Source organism: Mirounga angustirostris, unplaced genomic scaffold, assembly GCF_029215605.1.
Source record: "Mirounga angustirostris isolate CCGP_5_RB_7025 unplaced genomic scaffold, mMirAng1.0.hap1 SCAF_1, whole genome shotgun sequence".
In the NCBI taxonomy this organism is placed as follows: domain Eukaryota; kingdom Metazoa; phylum Chordata; class Mammalia; order Carnivora; family Phocidae; genus Mirounga; species Mirounga angustirostris.
The window spans coordinates 175230414-175254798 of NW_026991709.1; the positions used below are offsets into that span (position 1 = coordinate 175230414).

The following is a 24385-nucleotide window of genomic DNA, read 5'->3' on the forward strand; positions in this document are numbered from 1 at the left end:
TATAGCTTGCATGTTTCACGTAATCCAGATACACACACACACACACACGTATAATGTGCCAATGATCAAATTACTTCAAATATTAGAAATAAGCAACATTGAATCTTCTTTCAGATAAATGTTACCAAATGCAAATAGGGTTTTATCTCTGTCTGTCTGACCTACACAGTTCCGGAAGTGCCTCCTTCAGAAGTCAGTGGAGGAGGTGGAAGCCGGTCTGAGCTGGTGATAACTTGGGATGTAAGTGTCTCGGCAGCACCCTCCCGCTGCGGGCTTTGCTCTTCCCATCGTGGCCTCCTGGGCGGTGCCGCTAGTGTTACTGGAGGTGGTAGTAGTGCTAGGAGCTCACTCTCTGCTCATCATTTTTTCTAGCACTGTTTTTTTGTTTTTGTTTTTGTTTTTGTTTTTGTTTCCATTTCACTCTTGCAACATTTTATAGATGAAAACACTAAGGCATAGAGAGTATTAAATAATTTGCTCAGGGTCCTTTGGCTGGTAAACATAGGGGTGAGAGTCAAGTCCTGGCTGTTGCTCTCAAGCTGTCCTCACAGCTTTCCACGCGGCTGTAACCCCACTGATGATGCACACCCACTGATTCCAGCAGGTGCTTGCTTCCTGGCCACGCTCTCAGCTCTTGCTTTATGTTGTAATTAGAAAAAATTGTAATTAACACATTTAAAGTCAGAAAGCATGAGAATTGGCTGTGTTATTTGAAGATGTTGTTGGAAAAATAGAAAGTTAAGAGATCATGATGGAGTGTCAGTAGGAATTTTTGACATGATCTAAATACAGCTTTGACCTTAATACGTTGTTTTTACTTTCTTTTTCTTATAGTTTTACTCCTTTGTACTTAATCATCAGATCAATGGGTAATTTCTTTCCATAAAGTCAACATTAAGGATTAGATGATTTTTATTTGACTCAAGAGATGAGGTATATTCAACTAAAAGTATACCTTACGATATATAACTCAGATAGGGGCTACAGGATGCTCAAAAAATCTGAATAACTTTATAAAATTTCAGTTAGTTATCTGGATCACTATGAAAGAGTGGCATATGTCTCTTTAAAAGCAGGTGACTTGCCACTGACCGTTTTTCTCCTTTTTTAATATAACCTCTTAATACTATATTGATTATTATTTGATGGGTTTTGCAAAACACTAAGGATTAGAGCTCTATTTATTTTTGCCTTGCCCTCATGTGTAAGGGTGATTTAATATGTCTTTCCTTTGTAGCCAGTTCCCGAAGAACTACAGAACGGTGAAGGTTTTGGTTATGTTGTTGCCTTCCGCCCTCTTGGAGTTACCAACTGGATCCAGACAGTGGTCACATCTCCTGATACCCCAAGATATGTCTTTAGGAATGAAAGCATCATGCCATTTTCACTGTATGAAGTTAAAGTGGGTGTATATAATAACAAAGGTGAAGGACCCTTTAGCCCGGTGACAACAGTGTTCTCTGCCGAAGAAGGTATAGAGACCATGTGGATTGTGTATCTGTTCCAACCTAATAAGCCACTAATGTTTCCAAAACTGATCTGGAAATGCTTTGTGACTTCAGATAAATTTCTTATAATGACTGAAGTCACAGATTCACAGTCCAGGTAATAAACACCAGCCATGCCAACTTGAAGTACAAGATTCAGTAGCTAACCAGAGGATGTAACACTTGGTTACAATCTGTGGATGAGGAGTACATTCTGAGTTCCAGCTTGTGAAGCAGGGCATAGCACAGCCTTCTTCTTTTGGGGATAAGATTAAGCTATTCTCTTGGAAATGCCCTAATCTCAATTCTTACAGTGTTTCCTATGATCTGAGAATAGAACGTTGGTAGAATGGAGAGAAAGGCCAGAAGTATGACATGGAGAGGTGTGCCAGGTATAGCTTAAAGATGTGATATACCAGTTCCAGCCAGCATACATTCATACATACTCCACTGTGGACCCATGCCATCTCTCTGCCTTTCTTTTACACCTGCCCCAACTATGGTATCTCTTTAGAAAATATGATTACTAGGAGAATCCTATGAAATTGCCATTTTATAAGGACAAAGGCAGCTGAATATTGGCTATCATATGGGGTTCTACTTAATAAGAATGACAAGAGCTAACATGTATTGAATGCTTACCATTGCCAGACTTTACCTCATTTGGATTTTCTAAGGAGAAATTGCATGTGGGTACTATTATTATGGCCCATTTATACATAAGAAAATGGAAGTTTAATGAAAGACATTGCCAAACTCCATACAGATTTACCAAGCAAGTATTTTAACCCAAAGCCTTGGCTCTTAACCATTCTGAACTCATGAAATGTGATTTCACAGTGTCTTCTCTACCCTAAGACCTTGTAGTAAATTTCAGAAAGTCGTCCACAGTTGTCATGTCTAAAATAATAAGACAACTCAATTTTTTATTACCCCAGACACTATTCTTATCCTCTTCTTTTCTACGGAGTTCTGAGAGAAAAACAAACTGGCATAAAAACCTTAGCAAAAAAAGAGCCTTTATATTCATAGCCAGACCCCATTTCCAGGAGTAGCCAAGGATTTTCATTACAAGGGCAGGGGTCTGAGGAAGGATGGCAGTTAACCAGGGAGTTTTCAGACACCACCTACCCTGTGCATCTGGGACTGGGAGGGCTGGAGGTTGGAGAGAGAGACAACCACAGGCTTTTACCCTCTCTCCCCCTGCACTTTCCTCCTCCTATTAACTATTCTTGCCACCACTGATGAGTTAAGTAAAGGTCTTTCTGTTCCAAACATCAGAAAGAGATTCGACTTATCTATGAAAAAGTGAAGGATTTGTTGGAAATATCCTAGGACTTACTGAATCAAAGGAAGATTTAAACAGCATACCTCATAAAGATCATTAATAAGAAAAGCTCTGGGACCTCAGAAACCATCTGCCTCTCTAGGGTGCCAGGACTGGATTGACTGGCTTCAAGTACTCCTCATCTCTCCAAACCAAGTTTTGAATTCTCAGGAGAGAAAATCTAATAGGCCCTTCCTTGGCCCAAGACTCTGCCTCACTACCAATCAGCACGGCCCAGAAGAGGGATCATTTAATGCAGAAATGGATATTGGAAGAGGTGAAGTCCCTGCTCAGAGCTGTGCCCCTGAGAGAGGAGAATCACTGTCAGCCCCTCAAGCTAAGAGTTGTTTGTTACAAAGGGATATTTGTTGTGTAATAAGTTCTGTGCATGTCTGTCTACTCCTTCAAAACAGTAAACTGCTGGAAGTTGCTCCATCTCATTGAAGTGTGCCCCCCTTATGGGCCTTGGATACAGAAGGCACTAACTAAATGCTTATTGAATAAATGAAGTCTGTAGAGCATGACTTGGTTTAGCAAGGTAAAATTAAACAAACAAACAAACAAATAAATAGGCAGCATTTATGGGCATTGGAGTGCCCAAGCAGGAGATGTGGGATGAAGAGGAGAGAAATAAGGACCTGGTGGAGAGAACAGAGGGAAAGAAGGGAAGAAAAGATACTAAGAAAAAAGTGCAACAGAGGAAAGAAGAGCTTTCTGTAGCTGTTTAGCAAGGAAAAGCCTATCTACTCCTAAGGCATGGAAATAGATCAAGACATAGTTTATGTTTTCAAATGTTTTGATAAACTATTTTTATTAGATTTTCAAATATGTTAAAATGCTTTTTTGAAAATAAGAGCTTCAATAGAATTTTAAACTAACTACCAAAATAATGATTGTATTTCACTTTCTGTTGTCAAACAGAACCTACAATAGCTCCGTCTCAAGTGTCTGCAAATAGCCTATCTTCCTCAGAAATTGAAGTGTCATGGGATACCATTCCTTGGAAGTTAAGCAATGGACATTTACTTGGCTATGAGGTAATTTCTTTTAAAACTAATTAGACTGTGTATGTATGTTGCCATGGTACCTTGTCTCCTTTCATTTAAAATTCTTTTTAACAATGACATCTAAACTAAAGTCTGACTTTTGTTGAAATTTTACCAGCACAGGTCCCATGTAATTATCAGTGGTTATTGAGTTTAACTTAACAAGCTGAATGAAAATTACTTGGGATAGAAAAGAAAAAACAGTGGAGTGCCTGGGTGGCACAGTCAGTTGGACATTGGACTCTTGGTTTCAGCTTGGGTCATGATCTTAGGGTCGTGGGATCAAGCCCCACGTTGGACTCCACACTTGGCATGGAGTCTGCTTGAGATTCTCTTTCTCCCTCTCCCTTTTCCCCTCCCCCTGCTCGCTCGCTCTCTCTCTCTCAAAAGTAAATAAATAAGTGTTTAATTAAAAAACAAAAGGGGGCACCTGGGTGGCTCAGATGGTTAAGCATCTGCCTTTGGCTTGGTCATGATCCCAGGGTCCTGGGATCGAGGCCCACATCAGGCTCCTGGCCCAGTGGGGAGTCTGCTTCTCCCTCTCCCCCTGCCTGTCCCCCTGCTCAGTGCTCTCTCTCTCTCTCTGTATCTCTGTGTCTCAAATGAATAAATAAAATGAAAAAAAAAAAAAAAAAAGAAAAGAGAAAGCAGTAAAATGGAAGGAAATCATATATCAGATGGACCAATCTTTTAGATGGATTGACTGAAAAATAAAAGTGAGATTGAACTATAATATTTAAGTTCAAAGGATATTTATGCCAACAGGAAATCATTTTCCCCCAGCTCTTTGTCTTACTTTCTTGGTGGCCTTGTTACATTGTGTGATTCTCTTTTAGGCTCTTGAGAAGATAACTCTCTATAACTTAATTCTAGCCTTCAGTCTGTGACCTAATTCTTGCCTTCCGAGAACTCTGGAGAAATAAGATGAGAGATCTGAAACACAGGGTGGCACAAGACCAAATGTAATGAAGATCAGAATAGGTGACATAGGATATGTTTGAATGGTCGAGACTGATGAGCCATCTTGTAAGTTTTCATAGGCTTAATGGGACTTTAAAGGAAAAGTAAGCAAACAGAGAAAATGGAAAATCCTAGTTTAAGCATGGCATGTTGGAGGAGTAGAAGGAGTAGAGACCTACCTGCTGAAGAAGGTTCCTATAGGAGGATGACTGCAGATAGACACAGGAGAGCCAGGTCACAGATGGCCTTGAATATTGAGAAGAACTGTTCTGACTCGGCCCCATGTTTATTAGGGAGCAGTTAGAACTGGAAGCAGTTGAGCTGAGAACTGGCAAGATAAAGAGTAAAGTCTTTTTTTTTTTTTTTTAAAGATTTATATATTTATTTCCTAGAGATAGAGCAGGGTGAGGGGCAAAGGCAGAGGGAAAAAGAGAATCCTCAAGCACACTCCCCGCTGAGCACAGAGCCCAATGTGGGGCTTCATCTCAGGACCCTGAGATCATGAACTGAACCAAAATCAAGAGTCAAACACTTAAACAGCTGAGCCACCCAGATGCCCCAAAAGTAAAGTCTTAAGAAGACTTCTCTGACAGTGATATTGTAAGAGTCATGGTTCTGATTTCACCCCCACCCTCAGCCATCTTTTTAAGAACCTTCCCTCATGCTTGTAACTCCTGATTCAGTGGTAGGCGCACATCGGCACATTTGCAACACAGGACCGTATACCCCTCCACTTGCCTACATAACCTCCAACTATGACACCAGGGTGGCCACCTGATCCATGGATAGTTAAGCTGAGCTAGTCAGATTCTTGTTTGATATTCAAACTAAGCGAAGTAGAGATTGTAATTACTGAGTGTAATGCAGTGATAGGTCGAATATAGGACTCGGTTCAGGCTTCTCAAGTTAAGGCCGTGGGCAAGCGGGACAAAGCTTGTCTGCAGATGAAATGGAGCAGACGTACCCTCATACAACTCCAATGAATGGAGGAGACAAGGACCCTTGGAGCCGTAGAGACAGCAAGCAAAATAGAAAAGCTCTTTGACAATTATCCGATTCTCAAGTAGACTCGCTCTATTCTTTTTCATAATGTCACCTAGCCCTCCTTTTCAGTAAACTCCCTTTATAATTGAATTTAGAGAGTTTCTTGATCAGCACCTGAAAAGAAGCCAAGAACATTTAGTTGGAAAGTTCCTTTAATAATATAAGCAGCAAAAGGTGGTGGGCAGCCCCTATTAGCTCCTCAATGATTAGAGAAATGGCATTGTCAGGAAAGGTAAGTGGGATGGAAGGAGATGTAAAGGGAAGTAGTTCTGAGCTCAAACCTGCACAGCATCTTGACTGCCACTCACTGGCTGTGCAGGAAAAGTCACATCAACTTTATGAGCCTCATTTTCCACACCTGTAGAATGGGGCAGTAATTGGCCTAACCTTATTAGGATATGGGGAGTATTGAATGATATTAGACACTTAATGTGCTTCTCACAGTCTCTGGCTCATAATAGTAAACAGTCCCTAATTGCAAGCCATATCTCAAAAGAATTGTTGAAGTATTAATTTATAAAATTCTCTCCAGTAAATACCCTCAAGCAATTCTTCAACTCTAAGCTTCTCTGCCTCAAGAGAGTTTATGATGGTTGTCAAGAGGAGTTGCCTGCAAGAGCCCTTTCTTCCTAGGTTTGTTTGCAAAATTCAAGCCCTTAAGGAGCTAGTTCCATGTATCCTGGAGGGTAAGAAGAAAGAAAATGCCACTGAGGAAAAAAGAGAAGAGAAATTTCAGGTGACCTTGGTGGAAGCAGAGATCCAAGACTTACAAAATCTTGGGGGCCCATACCTTTCTACCTGGCAATCTCCCATGTTGGTGGTAAGACCACAGGAGGGGACAGATCTATTTCCCACATTCAGCAATGATCAATGATTTCCCATTCTCCAAGCATGATCCGGGAACCAAAGGGATCAAATCAATGTAATATTAAGTTTTCTTGGCAAGATTTTGGGAATGGGCGCCCCAGCAGTGACTGAGGTTGAATTTCCCATTAGCTGAGCAGGATATGAAACTCAGTGGTAAATCAAATTAACTTAAAGAAAATAAACAAACACATTTTGCATGCCTCAGACAGTAGACTGAGATGCACACCCCCATTAATAACTTTGCCCTTTACAAACCACAAGGCAGGATCATAATTTGAGAGCTGGTTATAGTTTGTGAAATAGTTAAGAGAAATAAACAAGAGAATATACATAAATGGGCTTTGTGGGTTTCAAAGCACCACAGCAAAGGTAGCAGTGGCTGGCAATTTTTTGGCAGCGTGGGGGCAGATAGATGTTAATTTTGCAATATATAAGTGTAAGCTCATAAAATATTCTATAAGAAAGCTGAGTTATACCTCTTTTGTCCATGTCAGGAAAGTGATTGAAAGAGAAAACCAAAGAACCCAAAGAGAGCCAAGATAGTATCTTATTAAGTCCACACTGTCTTAGAATTAGACTTGCATTCAGCTCCACTAGGATAGAGGATAAGCTCCACCAGGGACTGGGAAGTCTGCTTGTTTATTCAGTGATGTATGCCAAGTGCCAGGAGTCCTATCTAGCACACAGGAGGCATGCAAAAAAATATGTGTTGATTGAATAAATGCAATTTGACTCCACTATCTTACTGCTGTGTGGCCTTGAGCAAGTTATTAAAGCTCTCCAAAGCTCAGTTAAAATAAAGATGATAATAGTAAATAACATACTGCATCATTGGAGAATAAAATGAGATAAAGCAGCTACTGTCAAAACAGCCCGAAGAGACGTGGGCTTTTCTCTGTTTTGAGTATTGGTCACTGGGATAAGATTTCTTTGGAAGGAAAAATTTGAAAAGGAGTGAAGAAAAATAGAAACACTTAGCACAATCCAAGTGTGCGGCTCAGTGACTGTTGTTTCTGTTGGTGCTGGTGTGTTGCCATTGGGATAGGAGGCAAAAAGATGAGAGCGGCAAAGAGAAAATGGGACTTACCTTGACATTAATTGTGGGTTAGGGTGCATCGCATCTTGCCTGTCTGTATAAAGAGCAGCCAACCTAACATCCAAGTGTAGCATGAATACAGTGTTGAAAGGAAACAACTAGTGAAAATTTCTTTCCTGAGTGCTTGTTAAATAGGAAGAGAAAGAAAACAAGCTAAGAGAAAGATGTGCCAATTTGGAGAATCTTAAGAAATATTTTATATAATTACATAAAGATAAAAATATGTATTTTCTTAGGTTCAATAATGATTTAAACACTAACATGGAAAAACAAATGACTTAGCAGAGTGTTTAATTACCAGTCGTGTAGCTAACTTTCTGGGTTGCAGTTTCCCCAATATGGCTTTAGAATTGTTAATAGCTCCTGCTTTTCTCTCATCTCAGTGAGGGTTGATCATGTGCCATGTGGCATGCTGAGCACACATCATCATTAGCATCTAGACTAATTTTCTTTCTGATTTGACCAAGTAGTAGTTGAGGAGCTCATTTCCCTGGGCTCCAATTTATTTCATCTGCTAAGCCGTAACACTCAGGCTCAGATCTTTTCTTGTGCCCTTTGGATAGGAACAAGAGGTACAGATATGATAAAGAGGATGCAGAGTGTTTAAGTTCATGGGTAGCAGGTGCTGGAAGAACAAAAGCTCCAAAGTTATAGCGTCGTATCTACCATCAGTTTCTTAAAGCCAGTATGTGTCTTGAAAAAATAAAACTGGGGAGAATGACCTTGGTAAGGGATTGAAACAAAAGTCTACAAGTGTAAAATAATACAGATTAGCACATTTGGGGGAAACTTAGTAGATTTTTTTAAATGCGTGGGAGGGGAGCATAACCAGAAATATGTGCAAAATGCCTATTAACTTCACTGATGCCTTAGCCCAGACTCCTGTTCTAAACAGCTCTACGGAATGTGCTTGGTTTCTAACATTTTAATTACAATGGGAAAAGATGTCAAATATTTAAGGAATTTTTTGAGAGTGTGAAAATTCTATTGGAAAAAAAAAGAAATATACATTAAGTCTAATTCCATACTATAAGTCTAATTCCATACTATCAGGCAAAGAATTAACTTCATTCTAGAATGAGTCAAATGTAACTTGGGAAAATTGGATAGAAACAATTGAGATACATTTAAACAAATAGGAAACAGGCAAAAATGAACTCGAGTGAATGAAATGCAGACTTTTGGCTCAGAGGAAGGATTGGTTATGCTAGAGAGAGCAGTAACAACTGTGTGGCCGAGGGTTGCTCAAAGGGAGCTGTGTGTGTTTGTGTGTGTTGTGTGTGTGTGTTGTGTGTGTATGCTTGAGATACAACTGACGTATAACATTGTATTAGTTTCAGGTATACAACATAATGAGTCAATATTTGTATAAATTGTGAAATGATCACCACACTAAGTCTAGTTAAAATCCATCACCATATAGTTACAGATTTTGCGTGTGCGTGATGAGAACTTTTAAGATCTAGCGTCTGCCTTCGGCTCAGGTCATGATCCCAGGGTCCTGGGATCGAGCCCCGCATCGGGCTCCCTGCTCAGTGGGAAGCCTGCTTCTCCCTCTCCCACTCCCCTTGCTTGTGTTCCCTCTCTCACTGTGTCTCTCTCTGACAAATAAATAAATAAAATCTTTAAAAAAAAAAAATCTACCTTCACAGTTAACCATTGCTGTACATTAGATCCCCATGACTTTTATTTTATAACTGGATGTTTGTGTTCTGTGTGTGTGTGTGTGTGTGTGCTTTGTTAGGGAAAGGTAGTCCCTAGCAAACTGTGTCCCAGCATTGAGGGATCCAGGGGAATAAATATCGTAGCCTCCTCCCACACTCCCATCTTCTGTCTTCTATTGGCCAAATCCAGTGAGAAGCCAGAGGACCAGGGTCATGTAGCATATGGGTCAGCCCTCCAATGACTGAGAGCCAAGTAAAGAAGAGTAGAAGATAAATCCAGACTTGTCTTCCAAAACACTATTGAATGCATTTTTGCCTGCCTTGTATTTATCTAAATATGTTTGAAGCTAAGTTGAAATATTTGTCTCTCTGAAAATCTTTAAGTATAAACAAAATTATTTTAGTCTACGAAAATAGTATTTCTGACTTAATACCTGTACTTTAATGGCTAAAAAAAAAAGTACCATTTTTCAATACATTACTCTTATAAATTGCATTCTGTGTTAAGTTTTAATTAAGTGAAATCTCATGTGCAGTGATATTAAGGACTCCTCATAGCAGGGACATTAGTTTTTGGAATAACCAAATTACTTGCAGAAACAGAGATAGCATTTTAAATCCTGACATTCCTCGAGTTTGTTTCTGTTTACTTATCCAGATAAAAGTATATTGGCTTGTGATTGGTTTTATGTTTCTGAAGAAAAATAATTATATTATCAAGAAATTGGGAGTTCCAATGTATCATAGATGCACAGAATATTAGGACTTGGAGTACTTAGCTTGGTGAATAAAAGGAAAAAAAAAAAAATCTTCCTCTCTGCTGTATCCACCCAACACTTCTTACACCAAATATGTGGGGTTTTTTTCTCTACACTGACCAGTTCTCCTACACCTGTTGGGTCCTAAAATTGAGTTCAATTCTGACACTATATACCTAGAGTTAGCTTCAGATACCACAAATTAAGGGCTTAGTCCACAGGACTGCCAGTCCCCTACCCCCACCCCCCACCAACCCCCCTCCCACACACTTCAGATGCCAGGCCTCCTGTACTTCTGATTGGCTATAAATCAGGGGTTCCCACAACCTCCTTCTTGGGTTTGAGATCTTGCTAGTACAGCTCACAAAACTCAGGAAAGTGCTTTACTTACTATTATACATTTATTATAAAGGATACAACTCAGGAACAGCCAAATGGAAGAGATGCATAAGACATGGTCTGTAGAAAGAGGCTCACATGGGGCTTTCATGCCCTATCCAGGATCTGTACCCTCCCAACACCTTAGTATTTTCACCAATCCAGAACCTTCAGTTAGGGCTTTTTATGGAGGCCTCACTGTAAAGGCGTGACTAATTAAATCAATGATCATTAGTTAACCTAACTAACCCAACCTCTAGTCCCTGGTCAGGAGGTGGGGATGGAGGTTCCCACCCTCTATTTATTATAAGGTTGGTTCCCTTGGCAACCAGCCCCCATTCTAAAGCTATCCAAGAGCCTAAAGCCACCAGATAGCTCCTTAGCATTCAAAAGGAGATTCCAAGGGTTTGGGGATCTGTGAATCTCCGTGGTGGAAAGGAAGGAGGCATTTTAGACTGCATTTGTTAAGTCATTTAAGAACTCACCAATACTGAGTGCTTAGTGTGTGTGGGCTTTGCTGTGGATGGTAGAGCTATATGGTGAGGACCAAGACAGACACTGCCTCAGGTATGTGACCAGAGCTTGGCATCTGCCCCTCCTGCTGTCTGCCATGCCAAGAAGTACAGCTGCCTCTCTTCACAGGTACGCACTCCATACTTGCAAACCAGCACAGTGACACACAGCTATTCCAGAGGATGGACTGTAACTCTCAGGTATATGGTGATGGAAAAATGTTGAGAGCCACAATTATTCTTACCACCGGCTCCTTTGCAGTGGATTTACCTGCACCACCCACCCCAACTCAGAATTTGCTACTCGAAAATGTGTGTATCCAGTGCTGGAAAGTTCCCAGACATGTTCTCTTTTATTGTTGCCTTTTCTTTCATCTCTCCTGGAACTCTGGTTGGAACTTCTCATTTGATCTTTGGCATCTCTTAACTTTGTTTTCATAATTTTTATTTTTTTCTCCATGTTGTGGATTTATTAATTCTCTTTTCAATCATGTAGTCTTCAACTTAATTCTGTTACTGACTTTATTAATACTGTATTTTTCTGATATTTTTCCAAATCCATCCAGTTTTCTTTTGTTTGTTTAATCTTCTATTCTTGGCAACATAGATTCAGTCCCTTCTTTAGTGAATTTGGACATTTTAAATATACTTATTTTAAGATCCACTTCAGATCAGTATCTTGTGGCTAGGCTCCCACTACCGAGTCTGCTAACTTTCTTTCTTATTAGGGGGGTTCTTTATGTATTTTGTAATATTTTTCTCTGCTCATCTTGAGTAGATACAACTTTCACATTCTGTCATTGTTATATTAACTCTTTTCCACCAAATGTTATACAAACATATATATCTATATCTATCTATCTATTTATATATATGTTCTCTATCCTATCTTTTTTTGAAGTGTAGTTAGCACACTTTGCACAATTATATTTGCAGAGGTTTTCCTTCAGTCTAGATGCTTTTCCTTTCTTCTTCCTTGCATTGTGGTTGTGTCTATAAAATCTGAAATAGCATGGACTTATGGTCTGTCTTCTCAGGTATAGGACTTTTACCATTTAAACCCAAACACAACTGAGGGGAAAATATGGTCTTTGTCTTTATTTCATTCTTGACCTTTCCGTCCTTTATTTTTCTGCTTTTACTTTTTTTAAAATTTTCCCTCCTTAAAAAAAAATACTATTTGCCCTTATTAAATATTTTTGAGCAAAATTTTATAGGTCATAATTTATTAACTACTCATAGAAAATTGGGAATATTAATGTAGTGCCTTGTTTTTTTAGGTTTGAGTTGTATGCATATTTATTCAGTTTTTTAAGTAAAGTTTTGTAAGGAGATTACATAATCAACCAATGAATATCACATTCCAGTTTGGCACAGATTTTCCCTATGGTCTAAATATTTCTAATACATGTCAGCAACTAAGATATAAAAATAAATCTCTGGTTCTGGTACATGGAGTACTTTAGAAGCATACTGCTATCAAGAACCTTAAATACTTTTTATAAATAAATCTATAAGAGATATTCCTTATGCCTATTAAAAATTATTTTCATTTCTTAAGTCAGTCACCTGAGGAACACTTTCTTAGGCAACTTAAATTGAGGTAATTTGATGTATCAGAAGAAGAATGGCCCATAAGCAGAGACCAGTGTGTATAACAGGATGGCCCTGATTGAGTTACTTAACTCCTAGGTGCCTCTGCTGTCCCATCTGTTAAGTAAGGGTCTCAATAACTCATAATTATGTGATTTCTTTCCCCAATCTATGCTACATCCAAGGCCGCAAGTTTCAGTCTGTCTGTAACATGTTATTCAAATTATTGATTATGTGTCATTCTTTTTTTTTTTTTTAAAGATTTTATTTATTTATTTGAGAGAGAGAGAATGAGAGACAGAGAGCATGAGAGGGAGGAGGGTCAGAGGGAGAAGCAGACTCCCCGCCGAGCAGGGAGCCCGATGCGGGACTCGATCCCGAGACCCCAGGATCATGACCTGAGCCGAAGGCAGTCGCTTAACCAACTGAGCCACCCAGGCGCCCTGATTATGTGTCATTCTTAAACGATAAGTGGATAATGCTTTCAAGGGCAGGGAATGTTCTCACCATTTTGGAGTCCTCTAACCCTAACACTACCTAGTGTTTACATTTGTTGAATTTGGAATGTGTACCAGTTTTTAGTATCCATTAACAATTTACTTGTCTATGGCTTTATAAAAGACAATTTTATATGTTATCTTTAATTAATGAATAAAATCTATGTGGTTTTCTTTTATAATGGGTTCCCTAAGATAGGTGGAATTTTTTTTGCTAAAATGTCATCAAATTTCAGTGTAAATTCAGTGCTTTAAAGGTGTAGAAATTACATATTCCAGTTAGTCCTGATCATTTGGGTCCATATCCTTCTTTTGAGGTTTATATAAAAATTAATAACTCTTTTCCAAGAGAAATGCACATACACATATACATGGACACAGCATTTTACATGAATTTAAGGAGTCCTATATGTAAATATAAATATGAGTGCAAATATAAATAAAAACACAAACATGTACAACATACATTACACATATACACGCATGCATATGTATATACACACATACATACACATATGTAGGGAAAATATTGTTCTATTAGTGTGCTAATTTAGGATCATTGAAAAATCTGAGATTTATACTTTGCTACTAATTTTTTTAACTAAAGAATTTTATAGTTACTCATTTTTTTTTTTTTTTCAAAAAACAGTAACATCTAGTGGATTTTTCTCAGGGGACTGAAACTGGTTACCCTAAAGCAGCTCATAAACAAGTTTCTTTTGGACCACACAATGACTTTTAAAAAATTGAGCCAACTCTAAATTTGGGCCATTTCACATTAAAATAAAGGTTTCTCCTTTTCTTAAAAAATAAAATAAAATAAACAAAAGGGGCACCTGGGTGGCTCAGTTGGTCAAGTGTCCAACTCGATTTCAGCTTTGGTCATGAACTGAGGGTCAGGGGATCGAGCCCTGCCTTGCGGGGGGGGGGGTCCATACTCAGCGGGGAGTCTGCTTGCGATTCTCTCTCTCTCTCTCAAATAAATAAATAAATCTAAAAAAACAGAAGACCTGTAAACACTGGATCCACCTTCCCTTAGTAGAGCCAAGTAGTGGCTCCCTTACTACGATGGAACTTGGCTATCTATTTTGCCATAGTCCCCATAAGTGTCTATTGCCTTCACGACTCTGATGGCTAAGGACACCTGCCATTTTCATGTGCTCGAACTGCTGTTGACTTACACAAATTATAGAAATGGTCTTCTGTTTTCATATTTTGCTATCAAGAGAAGATAAATGAAAGTCAGAAAGGGCACATGTTGCAAGAAATACGGGAGAGAGCATATGTATTTCTTTCTGAAAGCAAAAAATATGTACTCAGTCTGCCTTACATATTTATGTTAAGTGTCTGGCCTCTGCTTTACATGATTAAATGGTGATATTGGGTCTCAGCATGAGGAATGCTTGTACTTTTCCTGAACCATTTGGTGGTCTTGTTGCTGTTGCTGTTCGTGTTAGTTTTGCTTTTACTTTCTGGATAATTCAAACTTTCTAGCAAAGCATAGCAGAACTTTACAGCATAAATTGGAGACGGGAAACATGTATTGCTATTGGATTTTTCCTACCCTTATTTCTTTTTTTATTAAATATTCTCATTAACCTATTTTTATACTTTATACTCCATATGCATTTATCTTTACATAATATCTCAGATCATTTTGCACAATTCAGTATAATGAAGTACAAATAAAACATGTTAACATAACTTAAATTTAACTGTATTAACTGCTTTCCATTTCTCTTCAGCAGTCCTGCATGCACAGGTGGGCTTGTTGATACTTGGCCATCACTGGAGGACAATCCAGTGGCCAGCTGGCTCTTTGATAGTCTTTTCTCTGACAGTTCACTTTCTTCCCAGAGGAAACCTCCACCATCCAGTGGAGGTGAAGCAGATCTGCCAGTATTCTGGAGTTGAGCTTGGACCTGCCAGCATTCTGGAGTTGAGCTTGGGCCTGAGAAGGGAGAACAGCTTGCTCTATTAAATTTGCAGATTTCACCCTCATTTTCCTTTTATAAACGATAGTCTAGTAGTATTTAGCACTTACTCCCTTTGACTTTATCTGGCTTCTTTATCTGGTTTATTTTCTGTCTCCTCCCGGAGTCCCTTTTCTCCTGTGACACAGAATCTAATAGAATATCTAGCACATAGTAGGTCCTTAATGAACATTTATTGTGTCCTTAATGAATATTATAGTACTCATCTTAATGAAAATCACTTAATGCAAGGGGTGGTACTGTTTGTGTCAACCTTTTGCATCTTTTATGTTTTTCTGTTGACCAGGTGCGCTACTGGAATAATGGAGAAGAAGAATCATCAAGCAAAGTGAAAGTGGCGGGAAATGAGACTTCAGCCAGACTCCGGGGCTTGAAGAGTAATCTGGCGTATTACACAGCTGTCCGGGCTTACAACAGCGCCGGTGCTGGGCCCTTTAGCACCACAGTGAATGCAACCACAAAGAAAACTCGTACGTAGATTCGATTTTTTGAATGGCAAGGAAGTAGTTTCTGGTAGCCTTCTTTATCATTTAGAATGGACAACCCAACTCAGTACGCCCACTGAATGTTACAAATCCAATCCCAAACCCTTGTAAACTCAGAGTCACACATATCTTTGTCTTCGTGATATCCCTGAATCTTTAGATAGAAACTCCATGTGAAAATCAATGTGTACAAAACCTTAGTGTGGGGTGTTGAGTCAAGTCTATCCATTTTTCTTTTAATTCCCCAAAGCTTGAGGATTTCTGGTACATGTGAATAAGTTAAATTTCACACCAGAGAGTCAAGAGTCATTTTCTTCTTTTTTTTCTTTCCTACCTTATTTAAAAGATGCCAATGTGCATTAAAAGATTACCATCAGGGGTGCCTGGGTGGCTCAGTTGTTAGGCGTCTGCCTTTGGCTCAGGTCATGATCCCAGGGTCCTGGGATCGAGTCCCGCATCGGGCTCCCTGCTCCTTGGGAGCCTGCTTCTCCCTCTGCCTCTCTCTCTCTCTCTCTGTCTGTCATGAATAAATAAATAAAATCTTTAAAAAATAAATAAATAAAAGATTACCATCAGAAGATGTTGGTCCCCATGAATATACTAACATTTTTAAAAATCTGACCAGAGATGTCAGTTGCCTTGAAAGCTAAGTCTTTGTTAGCTATGTATTCACAGGTAAATTCACAAACAGCAGTTATGAGATGTATATAACTTGGCTTTGAGTTACGTTACAGGAAAATCAGTGATTTGCAGTTCCATAGTCTCCTGCATATATTTCAATTAAACTGATAGCACAGGTATATTTTTAATCATTGTATTGTGTTAGTAACTTCTTGCAATGTAACCATTTGAATTGTCCTTGTCATTATCATCATTATAGCTAATAGCAATTGAGAACATTCTATGTCCCAAGTGCTTTACATGCATTCCCATAATTAAACTTCCTAACTACCATAGGAGGTAGCTATCCGTATATTTAACATTGTACAGGTAAGGAAAATGGGCATGAAGGATGAAGTACTTTTAACACCATAGTGCATTACTTTTATTTACAGAAAATTATTTTTCTTCTTGTTTTCAAAGTTTATTAACTCAGTAAAAACATTTGCTTAACTGGCTTCAAAATGATTTCTATAATGCATTTCTATATCCGTATATAATTCCCAAATTTTTGTAAGAAATTTATCTAACATCTGTTAGATAAAATTGCTAAGAGTACCAATAATATAAAATTGAATATCACTGGCTAGCTTTGTGGATAAGTTAAAACATACATAAAACATAATTCTACTACTTTAGATTTTAGTTAGCCAGTGTTAATTTGATCAGTGAAGTTCACGTTCGTCTTTGTATTATCTGTATAAAGGAGAACTTGATTACCAATTTACTAGTATAATGAGATCGCAGAGGAGAAGTTTAGCAACAAACCATTATAAATCTTCAGTAGCATACATTTACAAGCAACCAACTCATGTAATAATTCAGTATTGTCCTTCACTAGATATTAGGGGAAGCCTGGCCCAACCTCTTACTCCTAGTACATGGTGGGGTTTAGACTAAGGAGTATGTGGGCTTGGAAATACTTAAACTGAAAATATTCTGTGTTTAGAACTTCTCGCTAAATATGTTTGGTATTCTCAATAACAATTCTGAATTAGTAAGATTTAAATATACATCACTATATATGCAAAGCACAGCATCAATCAAAAATTCTGATTGCGAGAATATATGCAAACAAGTTTATCTGGCTCTTTCCTCTGACTTAATAATTGATATGATTACTTGCTAGAAAATTATGATTGTAAAAGACTGTGTGACATCACGGAATCAGTGAAGAACTTAGCAAATTGGTAAGACGAGGAAAAGACAAATAATAGGAATACTATGATAATGTACAATGAATGAAATAAAATTTTAAAAAGAAATTTTTATGATTTAGGTGTAGCATATAAACACCCAATCTAAAGTAGAAATTTGCAACAGTAATGATGGCGATTATGATTTTAATGGCTGACACTAACTGAGCAATTTGCAGTTACTGTTCTAAGTATATTTTTCATGTACTGATTCTCAGTTCTCACAACACCATGACTTGGAAGCTGCTGGTAGCCTCACTGTAGAGATGAGGATGCTGAGGCATATGGAGGTTATTTAACTTCCCTGAGATTACAGACTAAGTAGCAGGATAGGCATCCAAATCCACACATAGTCTTAATAGTGCCGTCCTCTCTTTCAGCCATATAATCAGAATATCCATGTCTCATTCAACACCCAACATTTATTGGGATTTTTGCTCCAGGCTTAGGACATGGGTAAGATGATCAAAGATAGACAGCACTGCTTTGCTCACAGAGCTGTCGTCTGATGGGAATTCCAACAATTGAATAAAATCCCTCTGAAAGTGATACATTCCTAGTTCTGCAATTCATTCAGAGTCTGCATGTTGATCTGTAGGTGTTATTAGGGAAAAATTTCCTGTGTTGGGTGGGAAATTCATAGAGATCATAGAAATCCTTAATTATTCTAAGATTAGAATAAAAAGCATGTGTTAAATTTTCAATTTTATGTTAATAATTTTTCCTTATAGATACCAAAATGCAAGTAAAACAGAATCCTTTAAAGCTGTTATTACTACTGTTACTGGCAACTCTTACTAGTCATCCTAACCTTTGACATGGATTTAGCTTCAAATCCTATTTAAGAATTTTGGTAAGGTTTTTGTGATTATCTCTATAAAGAGAATTATCATCATGCTTCAGACATAAAGAACTAAAATAACACCTTTATTATTTGTTTGCTATCTGTTTTCCCCTATGGATTGTAAACTTTATGGGGAAAGAATCCTTCTGTGTCTTGTTCATCCAGCCCTAGTGCCCAGCAAGGTGCTACGAACCACTTGTTAAATACTGAGTGGGTAGCTAAATGGATGAATGAAATCTAAAGCAGGCCAGCCTGAAGGACTATTAATCAAATATACTTCCTCTTGACTGAACATTGTGAATTCAAAACACTTACTATAGTCTTTTACCATCTTTCTTCAAATGTGCGAGTTTCATGGACTCGTCATAATCAGGGAATTGAGTATGCAAGCCTTTATATCAGTACAGATCTTGGGTGATTATTTTTGATTAATGTAAAATAATACAAGGATTCTCAAGTTAAATACTGTAGCTTCCATTAAACACTTAATTTTTGATATCCAAATACTTGTGTTTTTTAGAAGCATTTCTTAGTTAAACTCTAATTAGCCTCTTTTAAGTAATCTAAAATGGGTCTCTGTTACTTGCAACCCAAGGAGAGCTAACTCTTAAGAACATCTTGTATCTAAAGGCACTGATGAGGAAAAATTGCAGATGGCATGTAAATGATGAGATTTGTTGGCTTCTAAAAGGAAACATATTGAGAATTTTATGTTCAGAGATTGCAAGAAAGAATTTGTAGGGCAAATATTCTGCTTTGTATAACTAAAAAGTCAAGTGATGATTCTGGCTTTCAGTAAGGGTGGATTTAGCACTCAACCAACATCCTCAAGATTCATCTAATAAGACCTCAAACTGAATATTTCTAAAACTAAGTTCTTGACTACTCCATCCACCCCATTTAAAACCTGTCGCTTCTACAGCTCCCCATCTCAGTAAATCAAATCCCAATATTTCAGTTGCTCAGGCCAAAAATCTTGGAATCACCCTCAACTCTTCTCTTTCTCTCATGCCCAACAACTGATTCAGAATCTGACTTCTGCAAGAATCTACCATATCTTATTGCTATCACTGCTGTCATCCTGATGCAAGCTGGAACATCCCTCACGTGGATCGGGGCAGTGACCCCTTCCTGTTCAGCTTCTTCCCACCCTTGTCTCCAATAGTCCACAGTGATGCTCAGGATGTCTCATTTCATCTCATGTCAGATAAATACTAAATCCTTATAATGCCCAACAAGGCTTTATATCCATCCTCCAAATCCTCCTCTAACTTATTTCCTGCTATTTTCCTCTTCGCTCATTCCATTTTCACTTCAGGGCCTCTGCATTTGCTGTTCCCTCTGTTCAGAAAGCTCCTCCAGGCATCCAGTGGCTTTCTCTCTCATCTCTTTGAGATCTTTGCTCAAATATCAGCTCAGTGCCGCCAGACCGCCATGTTTAAAAGTGCATCCCTCATCTCCTGACACTCTATCTCCTTCCCTGCTTTGTTCTTGGGTAGAGTACTGACAGCTACCACACATTTTATAATTTGTCCTCATTTATTTGATTGTTGTCTCTCCAGCCTGCTTTGACTAGAAGAAAAGTCCTTTAGGGCAGAGATTTTACCCGCTTTGATCATAACTCTGTCCTCAGGGCTCTGTCTCCAATGTTGAAGTAATCATAGTTGGTGCCCAATAACAGATGTTGAACAAACAAGACTCTCCATCTCTTGGCTCTGTTCCAGGGTGGAATAATTCTTACCATGTTCCCTTTTCAGGGTAGAAGTATTGCTATTTGCACCTTAAGGCTTGTTTCCGTCAACTAAACACCCTGGGAAAAGTGGACTACTCTTTTCTGATAACTCCACTCAGAGCTATGGCTCTTCTTGGCTCATCCCAGAGCCAGTTGTTATGAGCAGTTGATAGAAAACCTTCCCTGGACTGGTCTGAATCACATGTCCAGACCTTACCCCGGAGCAAGGGGTATAATAAATACAATGAACAATAAATACAATTTCTTTTTTCTTCGGTGACAATTATACATGTATGTCCACTTGAGAAAACAGAATAATATTAAATGGTACAATGTTTTACACTTTAGTTTTTGTTTTTGCAAGTGGAATGTTTATCCATGTAAGTTGAGCTAAAATCAGTTGCCTAAATTTAAGGAAACCAATCAAGTGTGTCCTAAGGAATTGTAAAGGTAATGTGAGTAAAACAAACACTAAAGGAATAGGAGTCAGAATATATCAGAAGTTTTTGATAAAATGAGTATTCCTCCTTCAAATACATAATTTGGAAGTTCTGGAGTTTTTGTATGTATAATTTAATTATATAATTATCTACTCTAAGTTATGACTTGGGAAATGTATGAATGCAAAGTTTCCCAAATTTTATAGGTGACCTGTCTTCTCCATTCTTGCCATTCCTTTGGGCCTCCTCTAATATGTACCTAACTATCTTAAAAATTACCTTCCAGGGGCACCTGGGTGGCTCAGTTGGTTAAGCGTCTGCCTTTGGCTCAGGTCACGGTCCCAGGGTCCTGGGATCAAGCCCCACATCAGGCTCCCTGCTCGGCCAGGCGCCTGCTTCTCCTGCTCTCTCTACCTGCCGCTCTGCCTCCTTGTGCTCTCTCTCTGTCAAATAAATAAATAAAATCTTTTTAAAAATTAGCTTATAATTTTTGCTTTCATCAACTTAAAATTAAAATGGAAACTAACCAAGCATGGAAACTGGTATCATTGCCATAAATGGATGCTAACAAAATAATAAATAGTATAAAATCAGTAATAATAAATACAATGAACAAATAAGCCACTCTCCATTTTTTAATACTAGCAACATGCTCTTGCCTGTTCAAACCTCTAAACCTGCTTCCTTTTTGTTTATGATGTTAGTATCGAAGAGATACTAAAAACCTAGTATCGAAGAGATATTAAAAACCTAGTATCCCCAAATCCAGCTTTCTCTTCAAGCTAACAGGAGAAATAAAGGTAATTTCTCTCTAGGTGACTTAATGTTATGTGTCAGGTCCTCTATGTATCACATCCCAGATATGTATGTGAACTATTCATATCTGTATATGATATACCACCAATCTCAAAGACAGCTATAGAACACTGTTCACTAATGCATGTTCCTCAGATTTGGGAGTGGTTTTTTGTTGTTTGGTTTTTGTTTGTTTGTTTTGTTTGTGGACTTCAACAAAATGATTTCTGATGTTTTAAGTTCTGAAACAAGATAATAACGTAATATTGAACTTGAACAGAATTCAGTCGGGGAGTTTCAGCTAATATAAGATCAAGTCATTCCTCTGGCCAAATGTGTAAATCTTATGAACTTTACTTTGTAGGAGCTTTGGCACTTTTTTGGAAATCTTCCACTTGCCTACAAATTCTCTAGAAAGCTTTAAATGTTTTGCTTAGAGTTTACAAATTGTATTATTTTTATTACCCAAAGAAGAAAAGATTTTGGTCAAGGAAATTTCTAGTCATTTAAAACAAAGAAAGATCTTCCTCCCTGACATTCCAGGTTGGACCCCCAAGAAAAGTCTTTTCTGAGTTTCAGATGAGTTAAGAAAATATTTTTGTTGTATAGATGCACATTGAGTCAGTTTCCTATTATAAGTCATTTGTTCATTTGTAATAACTCTAATGGTTCTGAAACAAATATGTCTCATTATTTGGGAGAAAGTATCTTTTGGTGACCTGATTCCTACACAGTGTCACAAGTTTCAACAGTTTGATCACAAATGCTGATATTCAACTCAACTGAACTCCAACTACAAAGTACAGTTTCTGGCTACTGGTGAGAATAACCACTTACCACTAAATCACCTCATTATCATCAAGGAATCAAGAAAAAAATTAAGAAATCTGTTGAGTCTTGCATAAGTAATCACAGCAAACATATGTCCTTAAAATTCCATATTTTGAAAGTAAATGCCAGTTTCACCATCACCACTATGGAAATATCACTATGGGAAATTCTAGACAGTAATATTCTTTTTTTTTTTTTTTTTTTTTAAAGATTTTATTTCTTTATTTGACAGAGAGACACAGCGAGAGAGGGAACACAAGCAGGAGGAGTGGGAGAGGGAGAAGCAGGCTTCCCGTCGAGCAGGGAGCCCGATGTGGGGCTCGATCCCAGGATCCTGGGATCATGACCTGAGCCAAAGGCAGACGCTTAACCACTGAGCCACCCAGGCGCCCCTAGACAGTAATATTCTTAATTTTAACAGCCTCTACTTTTTATTATATAAAAGAAAACATTGTCATTGTTGAAAATTTGCAAAAAAAGAAAATTGTAGAGAAGAAATCACCCATAATCCTATCTCAGAAATACCATCCTTAATGTCGGGCTTTCTTTTCAGACTTGAGTTCTATAGAATGTTTGTCTTATACAGTGGAAGTATGCTGTATATTTAGTTCCCTATACAGCATAGAAATTTCCATTATCACTAGTAGTTTTTCATAAACATGTTAGTGTATGTATAATATTCCATTGTAATTATATACCACAAATTAACCATTTTCCTGTTGATAGATATGCCTTATATTCCTAGCTTCATCCAGTCAACAACCTTTTGTTTATCACTTGCTTATAGGCAAGAGGCTGAGGACTAAGTAAAATCTATAAAGCTGACATTGAAGAGTGTATTAATCAAATACACAGAGGATATCATAATGGATGCTTAAAGAACAATAATAATAAAAGCCTTCAACATAATACTATTTTTGTTACAACATTTGAAATTATGTAAATAATTTTGCAGCCTGCCAAGTCGTGTTGCACTGTATAGTGATATGCTACCTTTCTACTAAAATTAAATTAGTTTTTGTCATTTTTTTCTACGTTAGAATACTATCAACAGTAGAAATTGAGCTGGAAGAAATCTGTACGATGTGAAAGTTGCGACATAATTTACCAAAAATTTACAAATATAGACCATGTATCAAGTTCTAATAAAGTGTGGAACTCAATCAGCCTATGCTGGGTTGGGCTTCCACCTAGGATAGAATCTGGAAAGTGAAATTCCACATAGGATAGAATCTGGAACGTGAAACAGATAAGCTGTATTAACATATAGTATTCCATGTCTTCCTCAAAGCTATTTAGAATACCGGCTAATAGCTGTTCCAGTCAGATTAGGCTAATCCAGGCCACAGTATCCAACCTCCAAACCTTAGTAGCTTAAAACTACAAGTGTTTCTTTCTCACTCATCCTACATGTCCACCACAAGTAAAATTCAGATCTGATCCATGCCGTTCACTCCAGGACCCAGACTGAAGGAGCAGCCGCTCACTGGGCTGTGCTGATCTCATGGCAGAGGGAAAAGAGAAGGGCTGAACAGATTCTCCTCTGGCTTTGGAAGCTGTCACTGGGGAGTGACCCATTGCACTTTTGCTTACATTCCATTGGTTGAAAGGAGTCATGTGACAAAGCCTGACGTCTGTGAGATGCCAGCGAGAAGCAGAAGTTACAGGCATGGGAACCACATGTCCCATGGCCAAGCTGAATGTCAGTAAGAGAGAAGTATAATCTTCCACAAGGAGTAAAGGGCAGAGGACTTGCAAAGATCTTGAACAGCAATACAATCTACCTCAAAATACTTTAAACAGTAACACAATTGACCCTACCAGCCAATAATAAGGATCATCAACGAGTCGTTTCCAGAGGATCTAAGAACACAGCTCAGGTAGCTGAGAGAACTCTAAAGATCCCTGAACTGCACCTTCATCTGCTCCCAATGTCTGCACCCTTCCTCCTTCTCATCCTTCCCTCAGCATCCACCACCTCAAGACTTTAGAGAAATAACAAATTTAAACAGTTACATTGTACAGATCTATTCCATCAAGATGTATTACTTATCCTGATATGTCAATAAAATGTCCTTAAAATATATAAAAACTACCCCAAACTAGTACTTATTTTAAAAGAGAAATGACAAGTCAGATACCTTCAATGGCCCGGCAGGTATCAATGGGCAGGGATGGA

At 38.2% G+C, this 24385-nt stretch overlaps 1 protein-coding gene across 2 annotated transcripts in view; it reads left to right on the forward strand.

The window, feature by feature from the left end:
* Positions 1-24385, forward strand: part of CNTN3 (contactin 3) — a 339295-nt gene that overhangs the window by 303901 nt on the left and 11009 nt on the right. For both annotated transcript variants that reach the window (XM_045863787.2, XM_064593591.1), the window contains 4 exons: positions 170-240; positions 1238-1472; positions 3736-3851; positions 15510-15693. In XM_045863787.2, the coding sequence (XP_045719743.2) occupies positions 170-240; positions 1238-1472; positions 3736-3851; positions 15510-15693 (606 nt within the window). The remainder of the gene's footprint in view (positions 1-169; positions 241-1237; positions 1473-3735; positions 3852-15509; positions 15694-24385) is intronic.